Source organism: Vigna umbellata, chromosome 2 (genome assembly GCF_029865625.1).
Source record: "Vigna umbellata cultivar VRB3 chromosome 2, Vumbellata_1.0, whole genome shotgun sequence".
NCBI lineage: Eukaryota > Viridiplantae > Streptophyta > Magnoliopsida > Fabales > Fabaceae > Vigna > Vigna umbellata.
The window spans coordinates 50,008,980-50,030,554 of NC_142166.1; the positions used below are offsets into that span (position 1 = coordinate 50,008,980).

Genomic DNA, 21,575 nt, shown 5'->3' on the forward strand with positions numbered 1-21,575 from the left:
GTTTACAAGTATTCTTAAGATCTATGAAAAAAAAAAACTCAATTTTCACGAACTGAAATAAAAATTGAACGACTAAAAAAACCTAAATTAGTAGAAGAGCATTTCAGTGCACCGCTCAACTATTTAAACTCGAGAAGACACTGCTATTGTAAGCATCAAAAGGTGGTTTTGGATTTTCATGGCGCCGAATTGATGTGGCAACTTGGAACACATTAATGAAGAACATGACTAAATATAATTCATTGAAAAGTTCCACAAGCTATATTTTTTATTTAAGCATCTTAAAAAAATATAAAAAAATGTACTTTTATGCATAAAATATCCTTTTAAATTTCTTAAACAGTGTTTCTAGGTCACTTGTTTACCTACTGTGAATTCTCTGAAATAATCTTAAATAGTATAATTTTGGAAATGGTTATTGTAAAAACTTATTATAAACATTTTAAAATTATGCAGTTCATGACATAACAACAGTAATAAAAATATGAAAATTAAACATGAGCTAAATATTGACCGCATTCCTTTCAGGATGCATTATGGTCAAGTAAATCCAATTATGTGATTACAGGCCAAAAAAAAAATGGAAAAATGATAGAATGTGTATAAATAAAGATTTACATGGAAGCTAGAAGGTCTCGCAACTCCCCCACAGAAGGGACTGACTCAGCTGGGTATATCTTGGCAACAAGTTGGACAAAAGTTTCGTACTTATCAAGAAAGTCCTTCTGTCATAGTTTTGGGGAAACAATAATCAGAATTTGTCCTAAGCATTTGCGTTACTACTCCGACCTCCCTTCCACAATAGTTTGGACTAATAAAATACAGCTTATAAAAAATAATAATGCAACATACTGTTATACAAAGTCAGCCACTATCTATTTTAACTAATTTTTAACAGTTTATCCACTGCAGAAGTAAATAACATAAAAATCATTCTTAAAAACTTATAAGCCGCGTTAGTGAAATTTTAAGACTATACCGTTACTATAGCATAATGCCAAAACTTACTAAAGACATCGTTAAAGACTATTTTACTAAAGACAGAGTATGTTGGAGCTGAAGCAGTTAAAGGTCTGAACATTCAATACAAAAAAGATTCTGTAATCCTTATGCTCATTTTCAAAGGTTGAGTACAGCGTACCTTGCATTTATCCCATAAGGAAGGTAAGAGTTCCTCGGAAGTCAAGTTTTTCTGCAATTTCTTATACATGGCAGCAATGGACTTGTCCACCTATAAACCCAACACAATCCATGATGTAATTATGTCGCTTACGAAAGTATTCAAAGAAAAAAAAGGCACACACCCTTACCCCGGATAAACTAGACTTTAACGTCTTCCGTAGATCCGCTTTTGACAGCCCAACTTGGAAAGGAATCTGACAGCCAAATTCTTAATGTTAGAAATGCTCTTTGAAAACCAAATTCAAATGTCCCAAACATTATGCTTACAATGACAACAATTCTCACAAAGTTAATTCTATTTATTACACAAAATGTATTTATTAGAAAGTCTCATCGTGTATTTTTCTTTCCATAAAAAAATTGCACATACAAGAACTAGGATTAAATGGCATTCATTGCTATATTGTTTCTTAATTGTCTACTGTATATATATTAGGAATAGAGATCATAGCCAGTCATTGTATATAATTAGAGTACCTAATTTTGGTTGAACAAATTAGAAATTAGAATTATCGTGTCATTAATAGCTCTATAAATGTGTCTGTACTGCTGACTCTATCACAATTTTAGACTGATATAAGTTGTAAGATCAACAATGCTATTTTGTATAATATTTCCGTGAGAAGTGTTACAAACGATCAGGTTTTGAAGAACCCAGATGTGTAGGAAGAGATGAGAGAGAATGAATGAGGGAGAATATAGAATATTACTTTCTTGTGCTCTCACAAAAACTATTTCATGCCATTAAAACTGTAAGGAAATCCAAAATAAAAATCTATACATCTTGTGTTGGTTATAGCTTATAACATATGATGCCAAGAAAAGAATTTTAGACTAGATCTGCAGTGTTTAGTTCAATCAATGTGGAGATATGTTGCAATCAATAGTTCAGTAAAATAAATCGAATTATACGAATTTCTGTAAGGCAAGAGTGTATGAACATTAACAAACTTAATTATACCGAAACAGACCTCTTCAGGTGCAACATTATTCAATATTAAGTCCTCGATCTTTCGAGCAAACTGGAAAAGGCGTTCAAATTGCTGTCCAAGGCAGAAAAGCATAATGAGTAAAGATCTTATATAGCCTATTAGTTCAAGTACGGTTGATAAAAAAGACAAATAGAGAATAAAATACTTACATAGTAGATAATCACACTAATATGGCGTGTACAAGCTTGCTCGTAGGCTTCACTAGCTTGATGATAAAACTTCGCTAAAGTGGGCACAACATTTGCAAGGTCATACAAACTGAGAAAAAGGAACAAAATCATAAGTCGAAATATGGACGATTGAAACAGCCTCTATTTAGCAGGGTGATGCATAAACGTTACCTATTCTGAAATGCGGCATAGTTTTCTATGAGAAAAATATCTGCATACTTCGGATCTGCTTGTGCATTTTTTTCTAAAGTTACAAACATTATGCTGACCTGTCAAGCAACAATTCCCCAGTAAACATGACAATATTGGTCACATGTTGAAAAAAAAAGACAAGATGAAATACAAAAAAATTATGATTTAATACTTGGATAGCAAACAAAAGGGCTAAGCAGTAGACAATTGAAATCACAGTAGTATCCATCAACATAGGCAGATGACCTAAGACTATCAATTCTCCATTCACTGGGATGCATCATTGTTTAAAGAAAATCATGAATATATGCACAGAAAAACAAAATTATTGGCTGTCTAGGCAAGGTAATGTTAAACCTGTAAAACTTTTCTAAAATACTTCTTTACTGATGTAATATGTTTGCTTATTTTAATTGGTAATTTGTACATCTGAAATCAACGTGTACATGTCCTTTTTTCTGATAGCATGTATGGCTGTGATTCCCTTTATATTTCACATGCATATAAATGAGAAGTATAATGTACAGTATGGATTTTGCAGCAGAAATAAAAATTGTTGTAATTGTTAATGGTTTAGGCAAATGTTATTAAACTATGCTTAACCAGTAATAACATCAACTGACGTAAATCAAAGTTAATTGGATCAAATAAACTAGGTTTTATTTGATGTTGTTGGACATCTGACACTACCAGCTACCGTTTCGAAGAAGATATAGGAAGAAAAACCACTAGACTAAAGCAAGATTTTAGTTTATATTGAAAATTTTAACTTAAATATACATTTTTACATAATTTAATATCTAAATATAAATATGTTCATTTGATTCAAACAGTGATCCACTTGTTCAACCACTAAACCATCGATCTAATAACCCAACTGAGTGTATGACCTGTCCGATTTTGATAACACTGATTTAGGTTGTGTTCCTTTAACATTGGTGTCTAGAGTTGTGTCCTTATAAGCTGTAGGTTTGAAAAAAATTGAATGTAAACCCTAGTCAGTGATCAGATGGCTTCAAGAAGCAATGCCTATTCTATACCTAATTTTTCTGGGAAATTTGTTGTGTATGATCGTTTAAATCAGATCATGTGTGAACTCAATGGCTTATGAGTGAATCTGGATCAAGACCAGAAAGTTCCACATTGAGTTAATCCTACCATAAAAGAAATGAAATGGGAGTTTTCTGGATCATGACCAGAAAGTCCACCTTTAAGAGTTACTCCTACTCTAACTCAGATGAAGCAACATGAAGAAGAGACCTTTGAAGGAGAAAGTTGTTACTTGCTACACTCAGCCTTGACAAATCATGTTTTTTACAAGTATTATGAATTTGGAGACAGCCAACCAAATATGGGATGAGACAACACAAAACAAAACAGTTCTGAAAAAGAATCACTTACAAATTTTGTGTATGCTTGGTCAACCAAATCCCTCGACTGTCCTGCAACAAACTGTTCCATCCGTGTTGCAAGGGCTGCAAATCTATATGCAAACAAGCGACACATTACTAAACACTAGACATGAAGATAGACATGATATTTTAAACACAGACTGAAAAGTAAACAGTGAGGCCATACACCAAACTAGAATCGGAGTCACCTTAAAAATTTCAAAAACATTCTTTTGAAACATCATGCAATTTAGAGAACCTTGTTAGAATCTTGAAGACATGTTAGAATTCTATGTATATAAACTTATGATATCGGGATCAATTAGATTGATTCTCCAATTATGTTATTAGTCTTAAATAGGGTAACTGAATATTCTATAATTTGTTTTCTCCCCTGTATAAATTGAATAGCTACGTTGTGGTCTAAACATACGGAATTCGTCATGTCTTCTCGATTTCTCTCTTTTGAACATGGTATCAAGAGCCTACGAGAAGGGAACCCCAATCCATGCTTTTCCCGGTGGACCCACTGCTAATAGGTGTAAATTTTTCAGAAACTGTACTTTTTTTTCTGTTTGTTTCTTTGCTCGTCGTCACTATTGTTCACCTCCGATAATACTCTTCATTGTCGATGACTTCTAATGAGCTTTCCAGCAAATGTCTTTGCAACCAGACTCGGCCTGTTGAGTTGGTTTTGGACTTTTGGACCTTCTTCCATTCTTACACTGTTTGGCTGGTTGCCCTCTGTTTGACTATTTTCCACATTGTTTGACTGTTTTTCACTTCGTGGCTAACCGATGGCGACTCCTAAAGCTGATGTGTCTACTTTCACCAACTTTATCATGGCCACCATATACGAGAGTTGCTTCCTCCACCACCTCAAATGTTCCCTACACCTCTCCACAAATTTTTTTATTTCAAAATTATCCTATATTAATTTTTTTTTTTTTTAAAATCTAAATCTCCCTTCATCCCTACACTTTCGCTTGTTGGACGGATGTTAACATCTATAGGCTGCAAAACTACCCATCTCAAAGTTGAAGGGAGTTCTTGCTTTTCTCTGATGACAGAATTACAGGTATGAGAGTGAGAAGCCACCCATTTTGTGCTTTTCTGGTGAAGCATATGCATGTGTGTAGATAACTACTAACAAATAATTAAGTAGTTAATTTGTACAGGAGCATAAAAGTTTAATTATAGAGCTAGATTAGATTGATGGGACATAGAAAAGAAACAGGAATATGATTAGCATATAGAAAAGAAAGTAATTAAGGTTTGTACGTGTAATGCAACAAAGGAAGAGAAATTTTGTTGTAGTATAGTCTGCAGTCCACATAGAACTCTAATGATGCAATTCTATGGTTAATAATAATATGTCTTAACATATTATTAAATCTCAAATTTCCAGAGCTTCTTAATAAGCTTTTTGAATCAAAAAACTAAAATTTAGTAATTAAATTTTGAAATTAAAAATCTCTCCATCTTAAAGTTTGAATGGCCTAAGCACTGTGAAACAGTGTTTCTAATCTGTAGACACATTTACAGCCATATGAACCTTTTGCAAACACACACACAACTTTAGGTAGCACTTCCCCACCTATCATACAAATGAAAGTCTATGATTATTACACACGATTGGATGGGTAGTTTTGCAGCCCACGGATGTTGACATCCGTCATGGATGTTGACATCCGTCATGGATGTTGACATCCGTCATGGATGTTGACATCCGTCATGGATGTTGACATCCGTCATGGATGTCGTCACGGATGTTGACATCCGTCCAACAAGGGGTAGCAGAACTTCATGTAGTATGTGCAGATGTAAGAGCGTGTGGAGGTGCAGGGATTCAGAGAGATTTAAGGTTTTAAAAAAGATAAATAAAGTTAAATTAACAAAGGATATTTTTTGAATAAAAGAAATTATAGGAAGGTGTAGGAAGTACTTGGGGTGGTGGAGGGAGCAACTCTCACCATATACAAATAAGTTGGACAAAACAATTTCTTCCTGCACCTCCATAATTACTTATTGTACTCTTATATAAAAAAACTTTTCATTCTTGTAAATTCTACAATCTAAAAACATTTTGAGAGTTGCTCCCTTCACCACTCCAAATGCTCTCTACACCTTTCCATTATTTTTTTATTCCAAAAATACCCTACGTCAATTTAATTTTGTTCACTCGTTTAAAACCATAAATCTCTCTACACCCCTACCCCTACACCTCCACGTTCCTACATATGCACATATTGCAGAGGGAAGTTCCGCTCCGCCCAAGCTCTCGGTGGCCACATGAACGTTCACCGCCGCGACCGGACGCTGCATAGCCATGCTCCTCTGGCACGACCATGCTATCTCCGATTAGATGCTTCACTTTAAGCTATGCAGGTATCAAAATTTCGAATTTTCCCTTGTGGGCACCTCGGCATCACGTTATGGCTTTTACCACACTCGAGCACAGGAGGAATCACAAGAAGGGGTGTGGGAAAGTGGAGGGTCTGGTTCAAGAACGAAACGAGTTCTCTCTGTGCGTGATTAAGGTTGGGTTGAAGAATTTTCTGAGTACATGGTGAAAAAATTGAGTCTTTAAAACGAGTTGTTTACGGCGTCGGTTGATGATGGGAACAGAACTTGAAATTTGACCCGTTTGAGTTGAATGCCAGAGTTGGGTACTTGATTTGCTTCTCTGCTTTGCAACCATCATTGTAATTATATGACCTTGTTTTGGAAAACAATTTTATTGGCACCGAAAGTTTGGATCATGTACACAACTACGAGTGTAATGAAAGATTGTTGTTCTTCTTTGTTGACAAATAGCTTGTGATATTGTTAACTAGAATTTTTCACCATTCCCTTAATAGATCTGTTATCAACTGGTAAACTTTTGAAATCTTCTTGTGTACAAATTAGAGAGAGAGCTTTTTGTTCCTTGTTCCTCTGTTGCGATAATATATCGTGGGAGATTTACTTTCACGTTGAAGATTTTTCAACACCATCAATGGCTCCATCTTTCACCACTGTTAAACTTTTCTCTTCTTTTGCTATGGCAGAAATTTCAAACTACATCACCATCAGACATGGTTACGCTATTGTATCAAAAGTTGCAGATTCCATGAGTAACAGCAAAATGCGACCAAAGTCAGAGGAAGAAGAGAAAGTGTCGAATGAGAACAACTAGTGGATTCCAGATCCTCTAACTGGCTTCTACATACCCCTTAACATCAATGACATTGACGCTGCTGAATTGCGTGCTAAGTTTTTGCCAAAAAAGTCCAACAAACCATCTGCGTAATCTCTAAATTTTTTATGTTTTTTTTCTTCTACGTAGATTTTCAGTTCGATCAAGTGTTTTTGTTAGTTTTAGTTTTAGAAATCCTCATAATCACTAATAACAGGAGTTTATTAGAATTGAAATATTTTGTAATCTTATATCATTTTATATTTTTCAGACTGCTTTCTCTTTCAAGCGGCGTATGTCCGTGGGCTGGGGCACGTATGGGCTGCGGCACTACATGTGGTTACACGGATGTTAATATTAGAATATTTATCCTATTTATCATAATTATATTGTGTCTAGGGTTACCCTATATATCATGATTATATTGTGTCTAGGTTACCCTATTTATCATGATTATATTGTGTCTAGGTTACCCTATTTATCATGATTATATTGTGTCTAAGTTACCCTAATTATCATGTACTCTTGTATCAATTTATTTTTATAAATAGAAGATTATGAGAGGATCAATTAAGCCCTCAAGAATTATTTCTTTTCAATATAAGTGTTAATATAACGGATGTCAACATTCATAGAAGGAAAAACGGCGGATGTCGTTATCCGTTCATGGATGTTGACATCCGTTTATTAAAGGGCAAAATAGGAATGGAGAGGTGCAGGGAGTAGTGTGTGGTGGTGGAGAGAGTAACTCCCAAACATTTTTCTAAAGAAAATGATGACTACCAATTTTGTAAAAGTAATTGTAGTCAGGCCCAATGCAGAAAAAGTGAGGAAAAAAAAGTGATAAAGGACAAAATATGCAGGCTTTATTCTAGAAAAAGAAAAATTTCGATTGTCTTAAGAGATGAGAGAAAAAGTTAACACCAAAGGTCCTCTCACCTAGGAATGTATGGTAGGACACCTGTTTGGCGAGCATTGCGCTCATTTCTTTCAATTTGATGGCAAGCATCGTCCACAAACTGGAAAAAAAAAAATCCAATTGTATGAATTGGGTTAGCATCTCAATCGTCTAAATGCAGTGGCAACTCTTTATTAATCTAGTCACATACTCGACCGAACTGAAAGGATATGCGAGCCTCTAAGTCATCAAGCAAAACCCGTACATATCCTGCTGCATCAGCTTTCTGACCCGAGAGATAGCGCTCTGTAGTTCCATGCATTGATATGCAGCACAAAGGATCAATCTTGTATGCCCAGTCCACAACAGAACCGAAGTCTTCCTAAAATCAGAGAAATTATAGCATCTTTAGAGCAATTCTGGAAACTCTTTACAAATTGTTCAATTATATGGAACCATATATTTATCAATTATAGACATAATATGATATATGCAATGTTCAGCTTATAAGAGATAAAATATCAAATGCTGCAACTGTGAGTAATTGTTTTGGTCTCTGAAAAATTAGCCATCAACCACTTTTGTCCTGAAAGAAATTGCTCCTGAAGTTTAGTTTTCAATCCATGGGTTATTAATTGATGTCTCACAAGATGCAGACGCAGCTTCTTTTAGGTTCTAGAAAGATAGTCCTCTTCTTCTACCATCTATTCTCATCCATACATCTTATGTAGTATTTCTTGTGCCACAATCAACATTTCGAATAGAGCTAACTCATGTTGCATAAGGACGGTTGAATATTCAATAACCTTGAGAACAATTTCTTTCTTTCAAGACTAAATTTACTAACCCTTGATTAGCATAGGGACTAAAATGTCTACCACTTCATAAAAGCTGCACCACTTTCTCTTGAATTTGGATCCTCTGACATGAGTTAACAGTTATACTAAGAGAGAAACAAGATACAAAACAAGACAATTAAATTTTCATTACAAAAAACAAAGAAAGAATTTCTTTCTATTACATACGTACTTGAATTCCATCAAGCAAATCCTGAAGTGATTCATTTAAAGCTGCAAGATCCACAGCAATTTTACCTGAGGCAGAAGAAATGTCCAAATTATGGAACAATTGATCACCTCGTAGTAAAATAAATCATAGTAGTTTATGAAAAACAGAAAGGATGCTTCAAAAAGGTGAGACATGTACCAGATGCAATACCATCATCATCCTCATCATTGTGTGTAGTTTTATTACCATCAACAGCTGAAGGAACTTCAAAGCACATAAAGTGTGCAAAAAACAAGCTCTAAAACACAGGCCATGAATATTTATACATCTGAAACATGAAATATTAACAAGTTCGGTGGAAGGGAGAATCCTAAGAACTTTCACCTCATCCACCAAGAGTGGGATAAAAATCGTGAGCATCTTTGCATATGCTTCAGAAACTGTTGCAGTGTCAGCAGGATTTACATTTTGACCGGATCCCGTGAAGACTTCAAGCCAAACAGAGGGGGTTTTAGAAGTTTTCACACCAGCACGAAGTTCATTAGCAAATTCCCGGGCCTATAGAAGAATCTTAAAACTTCAGGCTCCATATGCCCACTATTTTACCAAAGCATAACAAACCAGAATATATAAACCAAAAATCAAAAAATAATTATAACAAAAGTTTGTCAATTGTAGCAGGTCATGAACATCCAAAAGAGTCATGATAAAGATGAAGCCACTTCAAGTTCAAGGATATGCTATTCAAATCATAGTTTAACAATTTTATTTTACAATTGTTGCAGATCATAAAATTCCTTTAAGTGAAGGCCAAAAGAGTCACAACAAAGATGAAGCAACATCAAAATTAAGGATGTTCTGTTCAATTATTTGCAGAATAATTCCAAGACATCACGTCTCTGCATCAGGTTAAGTAATGATAAAGGTAAAACCACCATGTCCTTTGCATATGTTTTTGAGACAGTTGCTGAGATGGACCCAAAAAATATAACCATTAATACCTCCGATTGATGCAATAAAAGTCTTACAATTTTGTGTTAGGACTTTTATTTCAACCTGAAAAACCATTAATAAGTGTTTTATTTCATTAATTGACAGATTTGAATAGTTCTAATATATTAAATGAATGTTCGTGTATTAGACAGTTTCCTTGTATAGCTATAGGGAAAGCTTCCTAATATTACGTATTAAATGGGTTTCTCTGGATGATGTGAAATATTCAGTCAAATTTGATAGATTTTATTCTCAAGTGTAGGAATAATATATGATATATTATTTTATGAAATACATAAGATTTATATGTGAACAACCTGTTGACAATTTTAGAAAATAGATAAAACTTATTCTAGGGGACCAATTCCATTGATTATGTGATTGTTTCTACATATACAATCCTTGTATTAATATCAAGATAGTGTAAGCATACAGAACAAAAATATAGCAAGGTTAATATAAAACTTCCTAAAGTTCATATGGAACAATCATGGTTTTGACATTTACTACAATTCTTAAGTTGAGAAACCTTAGAAAATATGAGAATTGGAATTGAGCCATGAAAGAAAAAATGAGGTACTGGAAAACAACATATAACTTAAAGAGGAAACAGACAAGCCAATTGATAATAAAACCAGACACATAAAGATAAACCAACACTTCATCAAGGAGAAACTAAACAGTGGTCCTATAACTACTGCCTACATGATTCCCTTCAAGAATTCAATTGGCTGAAGTATTCATCAAGGAGCTTCCCACATAGTGGTTTTCAGATCTTGAAAAAACAAGAATGATTGAGATTCTTTGAGTAAATATACAACCAGCACTATTCCAAAATATAACAATATTTGCAGTGACCCCTTCAATTGTTGAGAGACACTTATTGCCAGTATTTTAAAATCATGATTTTATTAGGTTCAGCCTGTATAATGACAGCAGCACTTATATATTTTTATCAAGAAATACATTTCAGTTTTTCCCTTATTTCAACTATAATGACTGTTTCCCAATTCAAAAAGACCTGGTAACGGCAATAATATTACCACCAGATGACCAAGAAATAAAAAAAAATAACACCAATATAGTGTGAATAGGTTGTTATCTCAAACCTCCTTTCGAAGAAGCAAGTTTAGAGAACTGCAATAGGCTTTTCTCAGTGGTCCCAAACAATTCTTATCAAGAATCTGCAGGTTTACAGGAAACTAATAAGGAAGAAACAAAGAAATTAACTTGGTAAATATATACACACAAAAGAGAACTTCAAGCAGAAAGTGTAAATCATTCATTATTAAACCTTTAAATGCTTAAGAAGGCGCGCATATGTCCTACACTTGAACCTCAAGTCAGCATGATCTGGCCTTTTCAACTGCCCTCGCTGATTAGAGTATGCAAATAAAGTGACAAATGAATGATTCTAATTTCTAATACTTCAAAAGTTTATCATGAATTTATGCAGAAAATACCTGAGAGAAGTAATTTTTATCATTCAACATAAAGTCCACAAAAGTAGCAAAGTAATTTCTCATGTACTCAGAAGCTTTCCCAACAAAAGTAGACTTTATTATTTGAAGTTCTCCTCGCTTCTCTTTAACCTGTACAAATAGCAGAAAGAAACAATCATTAAACCAAATGAGTTTTAGATCTTATACATGTTTTCCAAACAGGCCATGGCAAATACCTATTTTCTCACTGAGGCCCAAAACTCATACCATTGAAAATAAACAATTTCCATACCAATCAAAATGGAAGCAACTAATGAATGCAAATAAAAATTGTCACCTTCAATATATTTTCTTCATTTAATTTAACATTAACAAAACAATATGAAGGCATGGGCCTGAACTTCCTATTTCTAAATAATTAAAACTTGCTTTAATATTATTAAAAGTAAGGCAAGGAACATACTCCTCTCATTTTTGCATAAGTAGGATCTATGTTAGGCACTTCTAGACCACGCATGGCAGTTGTCAACCACTCACATGCTTCTATGTTTTGCTGCATTTGTGCTTCATCAAATGAATCTCCTGTCAAACATGCTGAATACTACAACCAACGAAACATCATTGATTACCAAGCCATTAAAAGTTCATCAAACTCAAAATATGGGAATTCACCACTGTAAGCCATACCTCTGAAGGGATACTCAATTGCTCAAGAAGCTTATCAAGCTCTTCAATAAGAGATCTGTTATTTACATTTTGCATTTCCAACTTGTTATTGCGGGTTTCAATCTGGGATACCATAAAAGGATTGAGACAAAATAAGAAAAGCTCATTGAAATTCTTTAAGTCAAAATGGAGATGCTACTAAAGGTTGGGTGGATAAGAGACCCTTCATACAAACAGAAATATCAATGAAGCAAAGTTGCCCAATCTCGGCCTATTTCTAAGAGAAACCCTAAAAAAACCACAAATTTAACACCAAACAGAAGCCAAATGCCTAGTGTTTATCCCAAATAAGTTTCACATTCAAAGACATCTCCATAAAGAAGTGAGAATGATGCTCCAACCACACCAAAGGTTGGACTTCATTGACTTGAACAGAGAACTGAAATTGTATATTATTTTCTATTTTCTATTAACTTACGCCAGTAGATACAATACGCATATGAAAAATAAATGCTAGCAAAGAGATTTTAGGCCACAAATTTGTACATAATAATAGTAAGACAGTAATTAGAAAGTAATCCTAGTCACATTATTAAGTTATGAGCACTAAGCTGGCAAATGATGTATCATGTCCCACTTGCTCGAAATATATTGAAAGCATTATGTGGGAAGAAGTCCCTTTGATTCGACTAGGATTTTGAAGGGGCACGTATTGTAGTTTTGAGTCCACTCTCCAACTTTTCCTCAATAAAGCGGCATTTTTTTTTGTGTTTTTTCCTGTCATTGTAGGCAATGCCTTAAGGGCTGTCACAAATAGCTTAATAGAATCTTCATAATTAATTATGGGGTTGTCAAAGTATTATTTTCATTCATAATATTTCAGTAACTCCTTGAGCTATGCTATAGCTTGGCTAATATCCTTATTTCTATTCACATGCTTAGAAAAGATTTGAATTGTTCACCAACATTTTTCTCATTGTACCTTTCATGACCTAACTACAGGGAAGATGTTACGTGCCTCCTCGAAGGTTAAAGAACAAGATAGAGAAAAATGTAGTCGAATATTCATTTTTGTATAAGGTAACAATATGTTTAGATAATTATATTTGACAGTTTATAGATAATTTTGAATATATAAATATTGGTTATTAAATTAAATAATTCATAATGATCTAGTATATAGATTTGTGTTCTCATGTCCTATGTTCTGGAAACTACACGTGTCAAAATGTCTCTGTTCATGTTGTGTCCGATGTCCATGTCACTATTTGTGTTACATAGCTTGATAAACATGGTTTCCAGTAAATACACTGACATAAATACCACAAAGTAAATTGCAAAGCAAATTATTCTCCCAGCTTGAACGAGCACTTACTGATTCAATATCTTCCCTCATGTGTCGAAGTTTTACGTTGAACATGGCTAACCATTCATTCATGTCTTCCAGACTATTTGTTGCTGACTCAAGCCCGTGCAATACCTGCAAAGCATAGATTATCAGTGCGAACAACTTCATAAAAAATATTAAAATAATCTTTACTTCATAATGTTAAGCAACATGAAGATTTGTAGAACTAAGCAGACGTTTCCGTGTATCACAACAACTATAATGATTGAAGTGACAATACAAGAGCTTAAAATATCAAAACGAGGTTTTTAAAGTTCGAAGAGGGCGATAAAATTAAGCAAATTAATTTACCCGATAAAGAAGACAACAAAAGTGTATGGTGTCTCAAATAATTGTAATCATAGCTCGATGTAACACAAATGGTTTATTTAGTCTATAATTTAAAGGTTATACCAGCAAAAAAAAAAATAAACTTAAAGAACAGTTATACCTCATCTATCAAAGGTTCACTTTCTAAAATGGCATGCACATTTGCTGCTTCCAGAGCCTGGAGCTCTCTTTTTAACCTTTCAGAAAATGCCTCTGCTTCACCAACACCCATGATATAACTGCACATTCAAAGACTACATGTTGCGTACCAAGAAATTTTGGATAGCGAAGACAAGATAAACATATCATATTTTACTCAACAAAAGAAGTTTGATACAGATTAACATGACAGGGGCAATGTGACTGATGAGGCTAAAATAAAAACTTAACACTGATAATATTAAAAGAATGAAATAAGTAGGGGCACGTGCCCCCCATTTTGACACAAGTAGGTCTGTCCATCCAGGGGCAGATCTTGACAAAGGAGACCGATGCCTCTCCTCCAACTTTTTCAAAATTGCATATATATGTCTGAGGATATATTGTGAGAATCCTTTTTATTTGACAATAAGTTGCATTTATATATAGATGGTGAATATTTGAGCACTTAAAAGTTATAAAACTTTTTTGAAAAACTACTGTGATCTTTGTTTTTTAATAAATGATCAATATGTATTTTTCTCACTTTAATTTGATTTGTTTTGCCCTTCTCCTTTCTTGGCTTCCCTCACAACAAGGGATCTCTTGTGCAAAGTAATGTGGTGCAATCTGCTTAATAATAAAAATTGTATTTGTGTTAGTTTTCTTTTATCTCTCTAAATTTTGGCATTTTATGCAAGACAAATATCATATCTTACCTTTTTTGTACAAATTTCATACAGGCCTCCTTTTAACTCTTTTTATATTTTGGTATGGTGAGAGTTACGTACTTGGCATTTTAAGAAATTTTCTTTTTTTTTTCTTTTTATAAAAAAAGAAAATATCATCCAACAAAAGCACTTTTCCTAAAAGAATAACCTAAGTATCTTTGTACCCACTAACATAATAAATACTTTCATTTGAACTTTTTAACATGTAACAATCATGTTAGTACTTTGGTATTTTCTTGGGGGGTAAACATCACAAGGATTGTCCTAAACTTTTATGAAAACTAATCCCGCCAGGGTGTTGAATTTGCCCTAGCCAAAAATGTGCTTCTAGTGGGTTTTGAAACCCTGCACTGCAGGTAAAGTGAGATACATAGAGCTAAGTTTTCCAACTAAGTCTCATCTTGCTGTTACTAGTACATTAATTCCCTGTATCAATATTAATCACAAAATATGGACATAAGTTTGCAAGGGAAGAGAGAGAGAGAGAGAGAGAGAGAGAGAGAGAGAGAGAGAGAGAGAGAGAGAGATACTTTCTATGACATTGCAATAGCCCTTTGCAGAGAGAAGACATGAACTATATCGTTATTCATCAAAGATATTTAACCTCGTATACAAATTAAGACAGAAAATGATAGCACCTACGTTCCCAGAAGAGCCTCTATGTCCTCTTCCTCTGCCTGGGAGACAAGTTCCTTTTCAACATAGACTTTCAATTCTGATTCAGTCACAGAAGATGCAATAGAAGCACCATCGAGTTGGTTACTTTGAGCGGAAACTGCAGGTGTATTTTCCTATTTCACATTTTTTGAAATAAATAAACGGATAAACCAATAGTGTGTAACAATTAACAGAAATCAGTCACCGAGTAACTATTTTTCGAAGTTTACACCATCAGCTTAAAATCAAGGACTTATAGATCACCGATGAGACAGGGCACTCTATCCGTAAATATAAATACAGAGTAATTATACTAGTTTAAAAAGTAAAGTAATTATCTAATACAAAATAAAGTAACGTAATTATCTAATACAAAATAAAGTAAAGAATAATCTAATACAAAATAATGATTGCAGCGTGACAGTATAGGCAGTAAATCAACTTTGAACTAAGTGAATAGAAGACCATTATTCACCTTAGCCCAAAGAGCCATCTCCACAACATCAATACCAACAACCTTCGGTAAGCGACCTAGGACATCTTTGCAGATATTTAAGATACAAAGGAGGAGGCGATTTCTATAAGACGAGCAACAGATGTAGTGAGCCAAAAATCACTCTCCTGACAGAAAAATGATAAAGGATCAAACTCTACATGCCTAAATTATACATTTAACGGTATAACCTGTCATCCGTATTGCGCATTGTCCACTGTGCAGGAGCAACGCTCTGGCTTCTAAGGTTATCAAACCCCTATAAGAAATATATGCATTAGCAAATAAAAAGAGACATAACAGAGAGATACAAAAGGCATTTAGAAAGAAGCTTCATAATACAAACTGGCTGCATCCCGATTTGGTTATGTTCCACAAACTGGGAACATTGTATTCAGAACCAGAAAGATACGACCGCAAGAAAGAATGGGATATTACCAGTGTAAATGTACATCCACTGGGGTCATTTGTTACAACTTCCATTTTTGAGAGGTGCTTCAGCTTGTATAACTTAGCAGGCTGCAACACGAGAAGTTTCGTAGTCAATAGAAATATGTTTAAACCTCCAGTTAAGGCAAATTCAAGGTGGAAGAAAGAGACTGTGCTAACATTTACTGTGCAGTTAGTCGGCTTCAGTTTATCTATTTTTTCTACCAACAAAGGAAAGGTGGAAATTTTCCACATATTAATAATGATTATATTTTAAGAGTAGCTAAATATAAATATGCTACATCACATTGTTTTTTATGCATTAGGGAACAGAGATAAAATCATGTTTTTGTACTAATATCATGAGATGGTATATACGGTGAATCTATCTTATCTTAATACATCCTCCTCATACCAAAACATATACATCTCGAGCGTGGAATTATAATTTTAATGACTGATCCAATAACGGTCCTATAGAGAATCACATTGTAGGCCTAACAAACAACAAATCTTCATATAGTAGATGGAACAATAGGTTCAACAAACAACAAATCTTCATATAGTAGATGGAACAATAGGTTCAACAAACAACAAATCTTGTCAGGATAAGCTTCAAATGGCTCTCATACCATCTTAAGAAGTGAACTTTCAGTCTCAACCTAACAAAGCTGATTAATAAGATGAGGTTCACACCCTATATCCAACAAAAAGTCCTGACTATACTAAGTAGTTGGTCTGTTAGCGTCAACCTTTTTCTGATTGAAGAGGCATACTAGTTTATACTAAGGTTGTGCAATTATTTGACACATAAAGAAAGGGATAACTAACCGATGCAGCAAGGGTGAATGAAACTAAACAAGGGTACGATTTATACATTACAGTTGAAAGTAGAAGAAATGGCAAAAGATGGAAAAATCATTTCAGTTAGGTCATAAAAAAATAAAATTTTGGCCAAAACAAAAATGTCAGCCACACGCAGGACTTTTTACCTTATTGAGCTACCAGTGAAGGAGAGAATTGGGGAGAAAAGGACGTTACCTCAAGCACCCCTCCTGTTGAATACTTTAAAACTCGAAGAAAAGCTTTTGTCCGCTGACCTTTCGCTTTTGCTAAAAAAATTAACATTTTGTCACCAACAGTGCAACAAATACAGAATTCAACAAACCATCACCACAGTAACACACGATGAAGTGACCACATTAATCACCTATCCATAACATCACCAGTTACGAATACACTACGAGCTAAAGTATTCAAAATGCTAAATCCTCCCAGTTATGCCATTATAAAAGTAAAAATGTCAGTAATCACCTGCTAAAGGGATACATAGTTTTAGTTTCTAATCACATCCACACCTGCTGTCAACATGAAACTGAAACCGCCAAACTAACTGGATTCAAAACAAGAAGTCCTATGAAGTAAATTATTCTGTACTCCATAAGTTAACACAATTAGGTGAAAAGGTTTCTACAAAAATTAAGTCTATAAATTAATTTTAGCCTTCAAACTCAACTCATTTTAACCTTTTTTTTTTTTTCTTATAGTTACTTGTAAAAAAGTATATTCAGTGGCTTGTAATACAACAGCCAATAAGACATAAGAACCAAAAAAAAACATCTAGAGAGGTATCATCAACGAGACGAAACGAGCACGTAATGCCCAGCTACTACATTTTAAATGTTTTTGGCGACAGCCACGTAATGCAGAACTGCTAAATTTGAAACATAAACACACCACGCTTGGCAACACACGTCATGATTCAATGATTCACGTATTTGTTGTGAGGAAGGTTCTAGGAGTGTGAAAAGTTATTCCAGCGTTGATCGAAAAATGTGAAAAGAGAGAGAGAGTGCGAAGAGAGTGAGAGAGAAATAGCGCGTACTGCATAGAACGAGAACCCTAGGCTTAGCCATTTGGCGAACCTTAGCAGATTTTGCCCACGTGCCGTGAGTCTTGACGGTCCGAATGCAGAGAACGACCTTGTGCTTGGTGCCCTCAACTGCGAGCTGGCACGCTCGCCGAAGCTCGGCATCGTCGGCGCTCGATTTCGCCATTTCTTCTCCGATCTGAAACCAGGAGCGTGTGAGAACTTTGTGCGAAGAGGGAGTGTGCCTGTTATTATTTTTAGCTTTGAGTCTAACAAAATGTCATAAACGGTTTTCCGTTGGCGCTTTCTCCTTGCGTCCGTGGCGACTCGTGTCGCTTCACTTTTTAAGCGCTACGAACGATTCGTGGCGATGCGACTCGTGGTGGTCCATTCCCTAAAAATTCTGCACGTTTTCAATTACTCGTGGGATCATCACCTTATACAACAATTGAGGTTAAAAAAATAAATAGATAAACATAACTATAATTTTAATAAACATGTTCATAAAGTTAAACAACCTATTATTTTAAATTAGAGGGTACAAATTATGAAGAGAGAATATTAAAGGAATTGTTATTTCGCATCTAAATACTTAAGAAGTGTAGGTTATATAAGTCTTTACACATAAGTCATTGAAACTAGTAAAATATAAAGAAGGATATGTGTTGAAATAAATGAACTGAAAATGACAAAGACGTTTTGCTGATGTAATCCCTAGTTACAAAATGATAAAATCCAAACACCAACATGTTTAGTTTCTTTTATGTCTGATTATTAATTTTATATTTTCTTTTTAGTTATAAATATAATAATTTTTTAACTATGTTTCTTTTAATATTTTGAAATTAATTATGGAAACATTTATTTATTTTAAAATCCTTCGCAGAAGGTTGAAAACAAAAAACAAAGTAAAGTAATATGGTATTTTTAATTATAATTATAATTGTTGATCATAGTAGATGCTAATTGAAAATAGTATAAGAAAACAAATTAAATACGTTCGCAAAATGCATGTATGATCCAAATTGTCTAACATCAACTTTGGTTAGGTGGTGTGTACACATTTATATTGCGTAATAAGAAAACAGCCACACCGTATAGAAAAAGTAATGACAATTACGTGGTTGTAATTAATACATGTTAGTGAAGAGATGTTATTTTTCTGATTATGTATAAAGAAGTTAAAACGAGTAAGTTGGAAAAACATATATTAGGTTAAGTTAAACCATGTTCTGATTATTTATTCTTAAACATACATGTACAGGAATAAAAATGTATTGTTTTTTGTTTTTCACTCAAAACAATGAATTGTTATTACAAGTATAAAATCGAGTGTTCTTAAAAAAGTGTAACAAAAATATATTTGTTCAAAATAATTACTCTATTATTAGATATAAACAGGTTAATTAATAGGTAGGAATTACGAAAATTACTTGAGACACGTAATTTATATCCATTAATTTAAATATTTAAATACAATCGTCATTTATAGTTATGTAGCCTAATTCTCAATATCTAATAGTGAGAGAAACATAAAAAATGTTAATCATTATATTTAGAATTAAAAATTAGTTTTTCTATCAAGATGTCTAAAGCAATATTTTGGAACTCATTTTGCAAATACTTTTTAGTAAAAATAACTATGAATGAATAATATTACGAATCTAAATATGTAAATCGGAGACAATTTAAATTTATAAAAAAATATTAAATTATAGATTTAGAAACTAATTTGACACTAAATTATATCGGTCATTTCAATTTAGTATGAAATTATAAACTTACAAATTCATGAGTCAAACGGTTAATAAGTGTCCTAGCAAAACATTTTTGCATAAAATTAAAAATCATTATTTCCAATAAACTAAGTTTCTATCGACGTTTTGTTCTGCTAATTTGTATCCTTCAGGACACTACTAATTAGCAAAGTATATTGGCTTACCTAATTTTATTAAAAGTTATAAATTAATTATAAGTATATTATATTTAATTTGGGACGGAATAAATTATCGTCGTTGAAGTAACGTAACAACCAAAGTGGTAGCACAACGACACAGGAAACGGCGTTTCTTTCTTTATCTTCCGTCAAGAAAGCATTCACTTTCATTTTACACATTGTTTGAAGAGAGAGAGTAAAAACAATCCTAAGAGAATCAAGTTGGGGACATCATCTGCTGAAATTCGTGAAAATCAAGGAAGCCATTGCCGTCAAGATCGAAGGGTCGAATCATGGCCACGCACTCATCATGCGACTTGACATCTCCCAGTTGCCGCAACATTTGTTGCAACCCCTTTGGCGTTATGCAGCCACACCCTTTCTCAACCTCGAACATCTCGAACGCGCTTCGTAGAACATCCTCCACCTCCTTACTCTCATCTTGCTTCATCAGTTTTTCAAAGTCACCGAAATCCAGCAACTCGTCACCGTCCGAGTCAAACTCGTTTATCACTCTCTCCGCCACTTTATGACTCACGGACTCGCCAACCGACGCAAAGTAATCCGTTAGTTCATTGCTGGAGATCTTCCCATCTTTGTCAACGTCCAAGTGATCGAAAACGTCTTTCAGCCCTTTATCGTCTTTTGGGCCGGAAGGCCCAATAAGAGGTGCAGGTGCCGGTAATGGTTTGGGCCTGGGAGTAGTCAGACATGGAAAGGTTATCATCTTGAACAAGTTTTTGTAGAAGAATAATAGCCCTTTGGGAGATGCCATGATCGTTGAGCTTCTTGATTCTTGCTATTGGAATTAGGATTACAAAGGGTTTTGTTTTGTTGAGTTTGTGAGGTGTTTGATTGATTATATACGAAGAGCATTGGCTCCCAAGTTGGGTGATGCAACTGGTGTGAAATTGGAAAAGAAGTTTGAAGTTTGAAGTGTACGAAGGAATGAACAATGGTGATGTAATTGCAAGGAAATTGCCTAAGAGACTGACCTTTGGCTATGCCCACGACACTTTACTTCTTTCTTGCACTGCAACTTCTTTAATTAATTCTAACTTCTTTGCATTTTCCAACTGAACCCAAGAAAGGGTTCAAGAAAGTGGGAACGAAAGTCGATTCACTGAAATGTCAAACTGCTGACTATAAATCTTCTTTTTTTAATTCACTGTCTCTTACTTTTGGAAGATTTTTATTTTTATTTAATTATTTTTTATCGTTTAGACTTTTACTTTTTACCTAATGTAAAAAAGTTATAAATATTTTGCTAAAGTAAAAAAAAAATAATTATACTTCTTGATTTCTTTAAAAGAAATATTGAACCTCGGACAAAGTATTATGTAAATAAATAGAAACTTGAATTTAAAATATAGGATAAAAAAACTATCCAAATTTCACTGGAATAAAATGGGTTAATTTAGACTATTTTAAAGTTAACATATCTTACAAAGTATTACACAGGTACTAACAATACAATATCTAAAACCCTGCT

General features: G+C 34.0%; 1 protein-coding gene and 2 pseudogenes across 1 annotated transcript; 1 reads left to right on the plus strand and 2 right to left on the minus strand.

Annotated features, from left to right (window-relative positions):
* Nucleotides 1-421: 421 nt before the first annotated feature.
* On the minus strand, nucleotides 422-18,534 carry LOC124824498 (exocyst complex component SEC3A-like). Its single transcript, XM_047296925.2, has 25 exons — nucleotides 18,163-18,534; nucleotides 17,319-17,389; nucleotides 16,287-16,367; nucleotides 16,040-16,107; nucleotides 15,831-15,933; nucleotides 15,341-15,489; nucleotides 13,951-14,068; nucleotides 13,488-13,592; nucleotides 12,134-12,235; nucleotides 11,910-12,047; nucleotides 11,468-11,596; nucleotides 11,299-11,379; nucleotides 11,114-11,188; nucleotides 9,396-9,569; nucleotides 9,210-9,309; nucleotides 9,033-9,097; nucleotides 8,215-8,385; nucleotides 8,045-8,124; nucleotides 3,938-4,019; nucleotides 2,516-2,613; nucleotides 2,324-2,432; nucleotides 2,154-2,225; nucleotides 1,311-1,376; nucleotides 1,142-1,231; nucleotides 422-725 (listed from the first exon to the last, which is right to left on the minus strand). The coding sequence occupies exons 1-25, from the start codon at nucleotides 18,332-18,334 to the stop codon at nucleotides 615-617; spliced, it is 2,610 nt and encodes an 869-aa protein (XP_047152881.1). The 5' UTR covers nucleotides 18,335-18,534; the 3' UTR covers nucleotides 422-614.
* On the plus strand, nucleotides 6,125-7,628 carry LOC148204211 (indole-3-acetic acid-induced protein ARG2 pseudogene; annotated as a pseudogene).
* A 1,651-nt stretch (nucleotides 18,535-20,185) lies between the features above and the next one.
* LOC124824488 (putative calcium-binding protein CML41 pseudogene) lies at nucleotides 20,186-21,139 on the minus strand (annotated as a pseudogene).
* Between the last annotated feature and the right edge of the window lie 436 nt (nucleotides 21,140-21,575).